The sequence below is a fragment of the Carassius carassius genome, chromosome 20, assembly GCF_963082965.1.
Source record: "Carassius carassius chromosome 20, fCarCar2.1, whole genome shotgun sequence".
Taxonomy (NCBI): Eukaryota; Metazoa; Chordata; class Actinopteri; order Cypriniformes; family Cyprinidae; genus Carassius; species Carassius carassius.
Genome location: NC_081774.1, coordinates 19,403,209 through 19,418,683, shown reverse-complemented (window position 1 = coordinate 19,418,683; position 15,475 = coordinate 19,403,209). Strand labels below are relative to the sequence as shown.

Here is a 15,475-nt window from a genome sequence, read left to right as displayed (position 1 = left end):
TGACCCACTTGACTCCAGTCAATCAATCAACATCTTGTAAAGCAAAAGCTGCAAGCTGATAATAAACAAATCCATTAAGACGTTTTTAACGTCAAAATGTTGCTTCTGGATAAAACATGCAAAGTTACAAACAGCAGATGGTAATTGATGGACTGGAGTGGTGTAGATTACTTGTGGATTACTGTGATGTTTTTATCAGCTCTTTATTCTGATGGCACCCATTCACTGCAGAGGATCCATTGATAAACAAGTGATGTACTGCTAAATTTCTTCAAATCTGTTCTGATGAAGAAACAAACTTATCTACATTTTCAACAAATTATCATTTTTGGGTGGACTATTCCTTTAAACAGCCATTAATGGATGAGGATGTATTTTTAGGATCCATCAGTGACATACACAGGATGAAAACTCTGGAACATCTGGAACACACTGGAACATTGCCAGGCTGTTGCAGATACTTGATATATTGAACAATAGACACCTGTGATGAAAAACATGGCTTTTGATTAAAGACCTATGGCAGCATACTTGTAGGTTTGAGTCAATGACAAGAACAGCTTCAGTGCTGGTTCACACTGCTGAAGGGCATTGTACCTTCACAATAGACTTTTGTATGGAGCTGCCAAACTAGAGGAATTTTTCTCTTACAGACACTGACATATGGACATTCCCACTAAAATAATATGAAATGTAATGATCAAATGAATAAACACAAAGAGCTATCTGTCAGGTATTTTGGAGTATCCAGGACACTTAAAAATCCATGACACTATCATTATGTTAGACAGCTATGACAGTATTGGATTAATAATTGGATCGTAAAGCAATCAAGTACAGTGTAAGGTGTTTATATGCCTTTATAATGCAAGCAGATTTAGAAATTATACATAGATTACCCCGTCAAAAGAGAAGAGACTTATTTACAAATAAAGCATTTAGAATGACTAAACTTTGGACTGTTGTTGCTTTTAACAACAACAACAACAAAAAACTTTCTCAGAAATAATCTTCTAGTCTTCTTATTTTTAGAAATATGCACAGTGATATTTATCAAGTCAGTTTGCCTCAGGTTCACAGGCATCTTAGAAGAGAACATATCCACTGATGTACTTCATTAATCTGCATGTTCTACAAATTTTGACATCCAGAAAGTGTTTAAATAATTCATAAAAATTCATTTTTTTATTCGTTTATTATTTGAACCCTTACAGACATTGTCTTCTGCTGATTTTATTGTATTTTTTTTTTTTATATGTTTTGCTAGAAAAATGTGCATGTTTGCACATGCTCTTTGAACGTTTGAGTTTGTATCCTGCTCAGGTATTCATTACTAACAAATTCTATGCACTTACATGTACATTTCCTTTACATTTATTCATTTAGCAGACTGTTTATCCAAAGTGACTTACAACTGGGGAATATATCAAGTGATTCATCTTAAAGAGGCAAACAGACACAGAAAGTGCTCGTCATACCAAGTTTCAAGCATTGTTCAAATAAGTACAAGCTAGACATGATAGATGAAATCAGATAGTGACGAAAGAGCTGAGTTTCCGGCTGTCGCTTAAATATTGTCAGGGATTCAGCATTCCGGATAGGGGTTGGAAGATCATTCCACAGGCCAGGAACGGTAAACCAAAATGTTCTGGAAAGTGATTTTGTGCCTTTTTGTGATGGCACCACAAGGCGTTGCACACTAGTGGATCTCAGACTTCTGGAGGGGATGTAGATTGGTAATAGTGAGTGAAGGTAGACAGGTGCTGAGCCTGTGGCTGTTCTATATGCAAGCATCAATGTCTTGAACTTGATGCAAGCCGTAACTGGCAGCCAGTGCAGGGAAATAAAGAGAAGTGCGACATGGGCTCGTTTGGGCTTGTTAAAGACCAGTCGTGCCACTGCATTCTGAAACATTTGTAAATGTTTGACTGGGCATGATGGAAGTCCAGCCAAAAGAGCACTGCAGTAGTCCAGCCTAGAAGTTACAAGGGCCTGGACAAGAAGATGTGTAGCATGCTCTGTTAAGAAGGGCCTGATCTTTCTTATCTTTCTTCAAGATTTAGCTGTTTTTGCAATGTGGTCTTTGAAAGTCAGCTGGTCATCAACGATTACACCAAGATTTCTGACCAAACTTGATGGGGTAATTGTTGATGAACCTAACTGGACAGTGAAGTCATGCTGTAGATTCGGAGTGGCCACTTTAATAAGTTGTTTAGGTAGATTAGTTCTGCTAAAACATACATTTTAAAACTGGGAGGAGAAAAAAGGGTGAATTAAGGTCATCTGGGAAACCCCCCCCCACACACACACACACTTTCAACTTCTGCAATCAATTGTGATGTCACCCAAACACTTTATACAAACAAATGTCATTTTTCTGAAATTGGCAAAATTTATATACATATTTAATGTGTTCTTGTTTGCTTTTGGTAATCCAGGACAGTTCACTATGAGATTTAGGACAGTCTGGGGCCCTAATTTAACTGTTCTTATGCAGTGGTGAGAGCATGTGTACATGAGAAATGAATTAATGTTTCTGTGAGAGAGGAAGAGACAGAGTAATAAGATTTAAAATGACAAATTAGTTGCATATCCTGTTTCATGGTCCTGTTTGTAGCAAGGGTGTCCGAATAAAAATGATAAATTGAGTGAAATGATATCACAGTTTCAATGTAATAAATAAAAAAAATACCTTTTCATAAATTAAGGTTTCATCAAATTAAGGTTTGGTGAATATTTGGAACATTATTTTATTTTTGAAAATTAAATAAAAAAAAGACTTTTGAGGACTTGCAATTAATCCAATTGCCAGTAGATGGAGAAAAAGCACTACTTCAGATGCAGCGTCTTCGGCTTTGGGAGAATTTCATTCAGTAAATCTTGATGTCTTGCTAAAATAGATAGATGCATTTTTTTTTTGACTCGCGAATAACTAATGAATTTATCTAACACCTCTAGAGAATTATTTAATAATTAAGACATGTTGTCATAATTAATTAATGTGCTTTGTACTTTAGCCTGTCATGAACATAGTATTTTATGTTTACATTTATACGTGTGCGGGTTAACATTATTAATTAATTTGTTCTTTATTGTGAGGCAGTAAAAGGTTTGGGTCATTGATCTAGTGGCAGAACTCCTCCCTGTCTTTAGGTTCCTCCCCACTCACTTACAGCAAACCTTTCATATATCCATTCATCACCGGCAGTCCAACACAAAGAAGGTCTTCTTTCCGTCTGTAGAAACCATAAGCAACTGATTTTAACCAAACCTAGGACCATTTTGACGTCATTAGGGAAACTCTTTACATATTCAGTAATTAATGGATTATTGATTGACATATGGAAATATATAGGTTAAAGAATAATTGCATTTTTGTCTGGGACGAGCACCAAAAGAAAAGACTTAACTGTAACTTACTAAAATTGGCAACTCATCTTGTCTGATAAATTTGCATGATGGCATTATTGTTTTTTATTTTTTGCTGGGGCTCGTTTTGTTTAACACGAGCCAAAGTGATGGAGCAACAGACTGCTGACAATATAGACAACCGTCCAACTCTAGAAGATGAAATGGACAATCAAGAAAACATCTTAACACAGGTAACTTTTCCTGATTAAATATTAAAATGATCACATGATATCAGGATCACAGGAGAATTTTGCAGTATTTCTATTATTATTATTATTGAAATTTCTATGTAAATACTAAATTATATTAAGTGCTTTTTGACCAAATATTCTATGTAAATGTAATAATAATAATATTATTTGATTCTATTTAAACATGTTTTATTATTAAAATTAAATAAGGTGATTTCTGACCAAACAAGTGTTAAAAATAATAGTAATAATGCGTTTGATTATTATTGGAATTTATAGGCTATTAACTAATAGGCTGATTACTAGTTGTTTAAAGTGATATTTGGCCAAAAAAAAAAAGTAAAATATGTATATAAATATAATAATATATATAAACCAAAATGTTAAACTATTACAAGAAAAAAAAACATTATTCACTGTCATTATTTACTCTTATAGCTCATTGGAGACTATGATAAAGTGAAGACTCTGTCTGAGGGCTCAGACTGTCAGTGTAAGTGTGTAGTAAGGCCTCTGAGCAGGAGCGCATGCAAACGCATTGAAGAGGGCCATGCAAAAGCTGAGGACTTCTACACAGTGGAGACAGTAACTGCAGGACCCAGCTGTAAGAAGTGTGCCTGCATCGCCCCTCCCTCAGCCCTCAACCCCTGTGAGGGAGACTTCAGATTCAAGAAGCTCCAAGAAGCTGGACGGGACGATATCAAGGTAAAGGCTTTTTAACTGAATCAGGATTCATGGTGAGACAGAAACAATCATGCACTGGTGTTAATAGATGATTCTTAAAAATACTGACCAGTTCTATTTAATTAGATGACTTTTAGTCTTTTTTAGACATAGATTAGTCAATATTATAAAGAACTTCTATTAACCCACTCTATCCACTTTTTATATCTTGATGTTTCAGCTCTCAACCATAATGGACCTTCTTGAGGGAGCATTTTATGGGATGGACTTGTTAAAGCTTCATTCCATCACAACAAAACTTCTGGAACGGGTTGATAACATAGAGAAAGTGAGTGCAATACTGATACTTGTTCTCAGAATTAATTAATAGCAAATATAAGCATCTATGATCATTAAACAGTACTTCTGATAGAAGCTATATCTTATATCTTATGCTTATAATAATATAAAATACATTACATTTATTAACACACATGCTTGAAAAATAAAGGCTCTTTATTGCCATCTATGCTTTCATTAGAAACCATCCATGTAAACTTTCCATTGCACCAAAGGTCTTTAACAAAAAACAAAAACAAAAAACAAACAAACAAAAAATATATATATACATATTCTTTTGAAACCTTCATTTTTTGTTAGAGTGAATATAATATCCACACACTTTTTGACACAATTTCAGAATATATAATTTAGAGCCTTCTTTCCATATTAGTGTCACCACAGGAAAACAAATCCAGTCACACACACACACACACACACACACACAAAGTACAGAGTATGGCAGTATTTATTTTTGATTATGCTGTTCCCTCAAACAACCGCACTGCTTTATATACACTATTCAGTTTTACCATGGCACCAAAAATCACTGCTTTCAAATTTTGCTACTGGACAAAGGGAAATTGAGTTCAGGTGGTTGGGCGGAACTGCCACCCATGGACCTCTATTGTGTTTACATTCTCCTTACAGTCGTTTTCCGGAAACCTGACAAAGGAGAAAGGGAACGTGAAAGGTGAAAAAACACAAGGCAAGGGGCCTCGCTCCAACCAACGACAAGAGAAGAAGAAACGTCTCAGCGTGCTGGAGCCCTCACTGCAGAAGAATGTGGCAGCTGCTTTTGCTCACAGTGAGGTACAGATACAGCACACACTAGCTTAATCCATTATAAATACCCTTTAGGCTCTTATTAGTCTCACTTCACACAGATGACAACTGCCAACATGTATGCACAAATACACACTGCAAATGTCACACACTTTACCACCAGTACCGAACTTTGCCCAATGGAAACAGTGGTCAAATTCACTGTTCCAATGAGTCTGGAAGACACGTCAGTAGAGAAATAGTCGATCAAAACCGTACAACTTTCCCAAAACATGCTCAAGACATTAATAGGCCACAAATTCCCCTTCTTCTCATTCAGGACATTTATGCAGCCACAAAGTGGGCGACTTGGAAAGAGACAATTAATGATGCTTTTATTTGATGCAGTAATGTGATCAGGTTTAATTATATTCATTTTTGAAGATAATAATTTAACGGACAATTTCACTATTTATTCCTGGCCAGAGGAAATATGAGGAAAAGTTTGTTGGGAGTCAGGGCTCCAACAAACCTGTGCTAAAGAGAAGCAACTCTGAGGGTCCAGAGGAGCCGCATAAACCTGCAAAGACCAAAGCAGGTCCCAATGGCATGACCATTAAAAGCATGACCTTCTACAAAGCCAACACAATGGAGGACAATGAAGGGAAAGAGCACAGTGAGTGTTCGACAGCTCATTTCATTGTAATAATGACTGAAATGCAGCTTTTATAGCTGAAGCTCTCGACTGAGAATAAAAAACTAAAAAGGGTCAACGATAAGCTCTTGTATTTAGGGTTAAATTGTAGGATGAAAAATGTTGAGAAGCTAAATGCTAGTTCAGCATCACTTATAATCATTACACAGTGACCGCTCATATTATTTATTTATTTATTTATTAACATTATTAACATTCAACAACCTTGGTTCCGGAAGTATTTTCCCCAATTATTTTATCTGTAGGGATACTACAAAAGAAACAAAAAGTTCTAAACCATAAACTAAACCAACAAGTTCTTAAATTAATGATAATATTTGATTTCAAGTGCAATTTGATTTAAAACAAAAAGATATATGCAAATAAGTGTCAACACTGTTTATTTAACATTTACTTAAAATGAACGACAATCCAATAATGCACTACAGCTTACATTATTAAGTTATACAATAGAAAACTAAAGTCAACAGTATATTTCAAATTTGTTGTTAAATATTAATATATTTATATAGCATTATTGCATATAAATACATTACTGTATTTTAATATTTTTCAAATAAGTCTCATATGCTCAGCATGTCTGCATTTATTTGATTAAAAAAAATAAGTAAAAAAAAAATCTTTCAGAAATGTTGTTTTCAAAATATTTTTGTGGGAACTTAATGTTTTTTTTTCTTTGATGAATAGAAAGTAGCATTTATTTTAAATAGGTTTCTTTGAAACATTGTAAATGTTTTACCGTCACTTTTGGTCAATTTTATATGTGTATGTTTTGGCTGAATAAATATGTGAATTAAAAAATATAAATTACCCTTACATAGTCAGCAGCATTTTCAGATTACAAACAAGAAAGAGTATGCCAAAGTTAAACTAAGCATTTTATGTTTCTTCCCTCAACAGTTTCCACTGCAGCGCATGAGGTTGTAAGTGGTGATGGCTCGGTGGATTTAATAATTGAAGACCAGCTCCATAAGCATGAGCTGCCTGCGACTGTTACAAGACCTGAAACCGCTGCAACAGTGACCCCCACACCGTCAGTGAACCTCGACACACAGAATGGAGACCCTACTGCTGCAAATATGCCAAATGTAACAAGGCATATCGAAGGAGAGACTGTTAAAGCCAAGAAGTCAGGCACAACTACAACAGCAAGGGCAATTCTGCCAACGTCAATACCTTTAACTACCACAATGCCACCAAGCATCAGTGCAACAACCATTGCAACTCCTCTTGCAGTGCCTCATCTGGCCAGTGTTACAGCACCTGCAAAGAGATCCAAACTTAGCTGGGATGAAGCTACAACTCAAACAAGCACGCAAGCTCCAAAGAAGCCCAAAGAACAAGGTAAGCTTGATTCCAGATCCAGACTGGAAGAAAACGAACTTAAAAGAGTTTAGAGGGGCTGTGATATATAGATTCTTCCCTTCTGGATTTGTTGTTTACAGGGATCTGCAAGGACACATTAGCAAGCATCGCTGATCCTGTTACACACAACTCATACGGCAAAAAAGAAGGTGCATGGATGAAAGACCCGAAAGGCAATGGAAAAGTTATATATGTAACTGACTACTACTATGGAAACCAGCTGCTGGAATTCCGTGATATGGACACCTTTAAACAAGGTACATGTATTTGTACAATAGAAACTGCTGCATTTGGCTGCTTTGGCTAGTCATTTGAAGCATACTGTATATCTTCCTTTTTTGTACTGTACAGAAAAACATATATATTTTTATAATACTTTATACTCTTGGTTAGACTCCAGACTCATTCAAAATAATAACACATTTACATATACAGTACTGTTCATAAGCGTCAGACTTATTATTTGTTTATTTTCAAGAAATGTGTCCTTTTATTCAGTATAATAACAATAATAAGAAAACATACACTTATTATTAAATAATGCTGTTACTTTGAACTTTCCATTCATTAAATATCTTAAAAATATTTAGCATAGTTTCCACAAAAATATTAAGCCGTTTTAAACAAAACTGCCTCTGCAGTATATGACATTTGTTCCTCTTTTCTTTTTCTCACAGGGCAGTTTAGCAACTCCTACAAACTCCCCTATAACTGGATTGGCACTGGCCATGTGGTCTACGGTGGCTCTTTCTTCTACAACAGAGCCTTTTCTCGTGATATAATCAGGTTTGATCTTCGTCTCCGGTATGTAGCAGCCTGGACCACCCTTCATGACGCAGTATTAGAGGAGGAGGAGGCTCCCTGGAGTTGGGGAGGACATTCAGACATTGACTTTGGTGTGGATGAGAACGGGTTATGGTTAGTGTACCCAGCTCTGGACGAAGAAGGATTTCACCAAGAAGTGATCATCCTGAGCAAGCTCCGACCCTCTGACTTACACCAAGAGAAGAACTGGAGGACGGGCCTGAGGAGGAACTTCTATGGAAACTGCTTCATCATCTGCGGTGTTCTGTATGCTGTGGACAGTTTCGAGCACACGCATGCCAATATTTCCTATGCATTCGACACGCACACACACACCCAGATGATTCCTCGTCTCCCTTTTGTAAACAACTACACTTACACCACACAAATTGACTACAATCCTAAGGAACGTATGCTATATGCATGGGACAATGGCCATCAGGTGACCTATGATGTAATATTTGCTTATTAACAGTAATTTAAACACTTGAAAACTTTATCAATGTACTGCGTGCAGCACTTTCTGTATAAAATAGTAAAATGATTATGTGTCTTAGTGGGTTGTAGATCAGTCTACATGACAAATATTTTTATGGATATTTCATTTTGTCATTTTGTCTGTTGCATGTCCTTTGTATTTGCTTTTTTAGTGAATGTTTATTGATCTCAAAGGGGTAAAAATGGGATTGAGCTATTCATGACAAGGTTCTCACTGCTCATATAAAGTGTATATAATGTAATTAAAAATAAACCTTACAGCAAGTTCTTTTAATCCTGTTGTTTCAAGTTCCATTGCTTTAGCTTCTTTTGAGGTCAGCATAAAACTTAATTTGCAACTCATTTAACTTTCATATTATGGCATACTTCAAAATGAAACAATATACTCAATGAGAGAGTAAAAAGTAAATTTCTTTCAGTAAAGTAAGAGGGATTTGTGATGCCAGCCACAAATAAAATCCCCTTAAGCTAACAAATGACAACGGCAAACATTTGTATCTTTGGACTAACCTGCATTAATGTATTTTGCACAAAAAGACCATATATTGTGCATTAAATTGTGCATTGTTCTTAAGGACTGATACTTCAAATAACATCTGTTGTCAGCAAACTCTACTGTAATCTCCACTTCCTTGAATTTCCCTTCAGAGGAATTCCTGAGAAAAACAGATGAGAAAGAGGAAGGATCTTGAGCTTGACAGCACCTTGTGGAATTGACAAACACATCACCATTACAAAGCACTAGTTTTGTCAAAATCAAAACTTCTGTAGTTATCTGTACATATATGGGTACAGTAGCAAAAAACTGGGAGGAATTTTATTTAGGAATCTTATTTAACAGTAAACCTTTTGGAATTGGTACCAAGTACTGTATGTTTGACAACACTATAAACCATTTTCAATAATGCAAACATATAGTTGGAAGAAAATAGTAACTTACATGTTTACCATGTTATTTCATTTGACCAGACCATGTATATTTTATATTATAATGTATAATATAATATATGACAAATCTAATAGAGACCTGTGATCTGAATATCAGTTATGATAGAAGGCTATTAATAGACTCACAGTTATTTGCATTGAGCTTGGTTGAAACAATCTCAATGAAAACATCATGCTCAGTCTTTCTCCTTATCAAACATGTGCAATCAGTTTCCTTTTGGGAAATCTTACCGTGAGAGTTAAAGCTGCTCCATTAATGTCAGTCTGGTTTGAGAAAATGACTTCTTGAGTGAAAAAAACAAAACTTGCTCAATCGCTGACAGAGTCTGAGTGTTAGACAAGATGAAGTGACAGCTCTGATATGCCAGTGACAGTCACTCTAAGTACTTTATATGACTTACATGACAACCTTTGGATTAAATCGCCTTAAAGCATTATGAGAATGGCAGAGAAAAACGTTGGCTGTGCAGTCGGGCTGTGGGGAACCATTCAGACAACTATATTAACAGGGCTCTGAATGGCGGCCACATCTGCAGAGCTTTGAAAAAGTACAGTAGGGCTTGAAACCCAAGAGGTCTCCACAGAGGCTTTACTTTGGCCAGGTCCACCGTCTGTCTGGGCGAGCTGATGGTGTCACGCTATACTCCACAGAGTTCATTATGCTAACTAACTCTGATGTCAGCCAACACAGTAATTCACTCATGTTGATAATGGGCTTCCCTGCTCTTATTCCTCTGACATAGTTATATTGTCCTGACTGCTGTAGAGTCATTCATTTGGTTCAGGCCCTTCTTTTGGATAGCTCAGTATCATTTTACCATGAACCCTAGACAATTAGGGCCCTAGCACATTACTTATGTCAACCAAAGTCCAAAATTAGTACCCCTAAATGTACCTTTCCTCAGCCAAGAAAACAGTAACTCACCAATTGGCCAGAATTTCAGCATCACATGCTTTAATTTGTACTGAAGAAGTGATAATATGACCCTCACTGAGGTAAGCGCATGTGACAACGAAATCAATCTGTCTACCAAAGAAATCATTAGTAACTGTCATGACCATTTTTCCTCAATGAAGATTCAGGGTTAAGGTTATAAGGTCATCAAAAAACACTTTATATAGATACATGAAAGGTAAAAATCGTCTTACGTCTGGTAAATGCATAAATTAAATGTTTAATTTTAATTAAATTTTAATTTAATTACATTTTAATTTAGGCTTTTATTTAATGGCTTGCTTCATATGGATTGATTTTATGATTCCTTGATCTTTCAGTGGAAGGATAGAAACATCTAAGGTTTTATAAAAAAACATCCTCATTATGTTTTGAGGATTAACCAAAGTCTTAGGGGTTTGGAGCACCATGAAAGTGAGCAGATGACCGAATTTACATTTTTGGGTGAACAGTCTCTTTAAATGAATGAACTTTATCGATTTTTGCCTTATATATTTCAAGAAAAAGTAGAGAAAGACCAAGATGAAAGAAAGAGGGAACATATTAAGAAGCTCCTCAGAGTGCTGACCCTTAACATGTGAGAGGATGGTGAGGGGATGTTGTTGTCATGCAATGAGCCGGAGTGAGAAATTCTCCCTCTGGGCGTATCTAAGCCCATCAGGCATGCACTCTCTTAAAAAGACATGTCTTCACAGTAATGGGGGCCACTGGACTTGCCTGGGGAATCCTCTGGAGCCAACAAAACATACAATAACAGGCCAAAGACAATGACCCAGAGGCCAATTCAGCTATAATTCTCTAGCACACTTCAGCTGAACTCCAGACGAATGAGGTTAAAGATGTCGTGCAGAAAAACAAGGTAAGATGAGAATGGGAGGTCATAAATCCCAGCATACTGTCAAGAGCTCCTAGAAATATGTTTGGGCTTTTAACTGGTTCTTACTGTGGGCCTCTTCAAACTCAAACTTACCAGGTGGCTTTCATGGACCACTAATACTAGGCCATGAAAAAAACTGCTTCAGGCTTTCAAGAGCGTCTTTATTGACTGTATGAAATGGCTTTACAATGTCCTTTCCTGTGTTGACACATTCCAAGTGAAATAGGATGTTGGGGAAGGACATTCTGTATCAATCTATTTAGTCCTTATGTCTCAAACTACAAGGATTACAGTCACTAAAGATATTTAGCACATGTATACTCACTAGGTCATTGGTCTTGGAGAAACTCTGAGCAAATTACACTAAGCCCTTATGGAAAACAGCGCATTATTGGATGGCTGTATTTTCACAAATGCTCTCCAACAAAGCCTTTAGGTCCAGCTTTTCATTCCCAGAGCAGCTGGGTTATTACCAAAAAAGTGTGGTCACAGTCTGTGCTTTCTATCACTGTAACAGTGGTATACGTACAGTATGTGAATGTGCTCTGGCCATTCAATCAGCCAGTTTAAGTTCTGGGAGCAGAGCTTCTTTTCTTTAGCTTTGAATCAGAAGGAACTGTATCTTTTCTTCTCTGACTCACAGACAAAACAACTGGTCATCCAGGCCTGTAAAATTTCATTCGGTTTAGGATTTTGTTTCACATTGTTTACAGTCAGTCTGCAAATTAATTACTTATACGGTCAGTGCATAATAAAGTCAGCATGAAATGGAAGTTGTGAGTGTCTTTTTCCTATTGTGAAAAACACCTGAGTGAAACTGCTGAAAGTAGGGCCAGACTTGATTTAGTTTTTTTAAAGACATAACTGTATGTTGTATAAGCAGTCACTAGCATTAAAGAAAACTACATGCATGCATATAACCCTCATAGTATAACTGCCACTCCTGGAAACTCAAAAAGTCCAGTGATTGAAATCAGGCATGGTGATTTTCCCTCTCGAGTTCCCATGAGCCCCTTTCTGGCATATCATCACACAGAAACACATTCGTCTTCTCATCTAGTAGTCATCGGCTTGAAATAAGGCTGAAAATCAGGTCTGAAACTTCAGAGGAGCTGTCTGAATAGGGCTAATTGTGGGAGTGTTATCCCTGCATGGCATTAGGACTCCTTTCACTGTAAGACTCAATGGTGATTTATCAGATTAGCATCAAGAGAATGCTTTTACCAAACCTCATCGGACTGTTAATGCAGCCATCAAACACAACATTCCTGGAGACCTTTCAGAGGGGAACTCAACACGCTGTATCTGTATTAGATCAGGCATTACAGATAATTCTTTGAAGTGAATGCAATTATGCTCGTCTGGGCTGAAAGGAAGGCATGCTTTTACTAGCACTGAGCACTGCAGGATGTAGAAGTCATAAAAAGCTAGCTTTTTTCTTCTTCTACTTCAAACTATAATCAATTTTAGTGTGTTTTTTATATGGTATTTAAGGCATATTTCAGGTTCAGGCATTTTATTTTCTGGGGTGAGTGTGTCTCGAGTCTTAATTCATGTTCAATTTGTACCTGACGGACAACCAAGTGTTGATAAAATATTAAACTACATTGCAGAACAAGTTTCAGTTTGTAAATTATTTTAAAGTAAGTTATAGTAAGTAAGAGAAAGGAAATATAATTAACTACATTTAAAAAAATGAAGAGTGGGTAAGTGGGCATGAATGCATTGCATTACTCAGTTAAACACTGTCACAAAATAGTTCCGAAAATTTAATAAAACCATGTAGGTAGCATTCGATTTTTAAAACATTCATATTCACAACAATTTTTTAAAATGTAAATTATTCCAACCTGAATGTAATGCATTATCCAAACATGATAATGCAGAAGCAGTGGCAGGACACAGTCTTTCCTTCCAACACAATGCACCCAACAATGGTATATTTCAGCCCAGCATCTGTAGCCAGATGTGTCGAGACTGAACAGGAAAAGGATCTGGGACAGTCCCCTGAAGGGCCTCTGTGTTGCTGACCATTCAGTCAGCCTTTCATACTGTATGAAAACTCGTTACATGCAATGAACAGTATTTCTATTGTAAATTGGAGTGTTTCAGAATCCTTATCTAGTGATGTTTCAGCTGAGACTGGGAAACATTTCAGGTTAGACAGAAGATGGATGATAAAAAATGACGTGAATAACCTTTAGCCATCAGCCAGGAAGTTAAAATGGAAAGATGATTCACCGTTCTGCATGACAGCTTACACAAAACTAAAGAGCTGTACATTTACTCTGTTTTTCCATACTTCCAATGTTTCCATGGTCAGTCACCTGTTACAGTAGCTCCATTTAATTAAAAAGCAGAAAAAAAATAAAATTATGGAGCTTGCAGACATGACTGCATAAGAGATGATTCTCTCAACTTCACATTGATTATCGTAGAACCTCACAAGGATGAAACGCTTTTTCTGTAAAGGGCTTCCAACTCTGGAAATTGTTACTAAATGAAATTTAAGCAGAACATGACATTAAGTGTTTTACAATGGTCAGGGGCGCTGCCAGGAATTTTGGGCCCCATGACAAAAAAATCTAATCGGGCCCCCTTTGCGCAGCTGTTGTCACCACATCTCTAAGACCTAACTGTCCCATTAAAAGCTTTACATAACTTTAATCAAAGGCTTGCAACTGTCTTGCTTCTTGTAGTTCAATACTAGTACTAGCACAATATTTACTGCTGGTGATTTGTAAATGCAAGTCTGCATACAGTATGCAGTTAGCTATTTGATGCAAAATTAAAAGCCACCATAAAAATGTCCTTAAAGCAACACTATGTAACATTTTTTACCTTAAAATAATGTTTCCAAAATCGTTTCAGTGGTTCATCAAGTCGTAACAGGGTGAAAGGCACGTATGCCTCCCTGGAGTCCCTGGAATGATGCTAAGTCATTAACACACTGGTAGCTAATTTATAAGTAGTTTTCTAATTAAAATAATCATTAATTCTTCTCCCTTTAGACCAAATCAGTTAAGCTTATGAGAAATTATATATATATATATGTGTGTATATGTGTGTGTGTGTGTGTGTGTGTGTGTGCGTGCGTGTATATCTGTATATATATATATTAAAGAAGCACAATAAGGCAAATACAATAGAGATACAAATTAAACTCATTTTTCAGATACTGTAGGTTTTACTTAACATGTATACATTTACGTCTTTTGTTGGTTAAAATTAATGACATAGGTATCTAATTTGGAATGCTGTCCTTTTAAGAAGGAAGGCATGCATTAAATACTGACACACGTTCAGTTTTCACACACCTATTTACGTTCACTTAATCCATAACCGACTGTATTTACGAGTGACTCTACACGGTAAACATTTGGACTGCTGTGTGTGTATTTGAGTGCTGAGAAAAATAGGTTACTATAGTAACCCCGGTTCTCTGAAACATCGAGTGGAGAGATCCACTCATGGGAAGGGCATCCGTACCTGACCTCTGCAGAAGCATCCTATTGCACCAAGTCTGGCTAGACAGACAGAAGCGCGCAGCCAATGCCAGGTAAGGCCCCGCCCCCTTACCTAGGGGTATAATAATGGCTGCAGCGCTGCTATTCTCCGGTAAGAATATTCGCTTCTCGTGTGGCAAGCGGGGCAAAGCTGGTGGATCTCTCCACTCGATGTTTCAGAGAACCAGGGTTACGATAACCTATTGTTCTCTTTCATCATCTCGTGTTCGTGGACAGCTCCCCGATTGCCCAATACACTCACAGTGAGGTTCTGAAAGCCAGAGAAGGACGATCACCCCAGAGAGTTGGTGCCTGACACGTCCCATACTCATGAACCTGCAATACTGATGCACAATCGTGACTGCTCTGCATTTGCAGCACATGAAAATTTTTAGCATCACATACATGATAATCAATGTGCATATAAATACACCCAGA

The 15,475-nt window shown here is 36.8% G+C and overlaps 1 protein-coding gene across 1 annotated transcript; it reads left to right on the top strand.

Moving 5' to 3' along the window:
- The first annotated feature begins 3,201 nt into the window (after nt 1–3,201).
- olfml2bb (olfactomedin-like 2Bb) lies at nt 3,202–9,025 on the top strand. The gene is made up of 8 exons (XM_059502090.1): nt 3,202–3,602; nt 4,041–4,307; nt 4,507–4,614; nt 5,256–5,417; nt 5,856–6,045; nt 6,985–7,428; nt 7,530–7,706; nt 8,127–9,025. The coding sequence occupies exons 1-8, from the start codon at nt 3,456–3,458 to the stop codon at nt 8,723–8,725; spliced, it is 2,094 nt and encodes a 697-aa protein (XP_059358073.1). The 5' UTR covers nt 3,202–3,455; the 3' UTR covers nt 8,726–9,025.
- Nucleotides 9,026–15,475: the final 6,450 nt, after the last annotated feature.

Excerpts from the sequence above, each read along its gene's own strand:
- olfml2bb (XM_059502090.1), top strand. The coding sequence starts at position 3,456 with ATGATGGCATTATTGTTTTTTATTTTTTGCTGGGGCTCGTTTTGTTTA. Across the intron at positions 6,046-6,984 it reads CAATGAAGGGAAAGAGCACA|TTTCCACTGCAGCGCATGAG; the intron begins GTGAGTGTTCGA and ends TTCCCTCAACAG. Across the intron at positions 7,707-8,126 it reads TATGGACACCTTTAAACAAG|GGCAGTTTAGCAACTCCTAC; the intron begins GTACATGTATTT and ends TTTTTCTCACAG.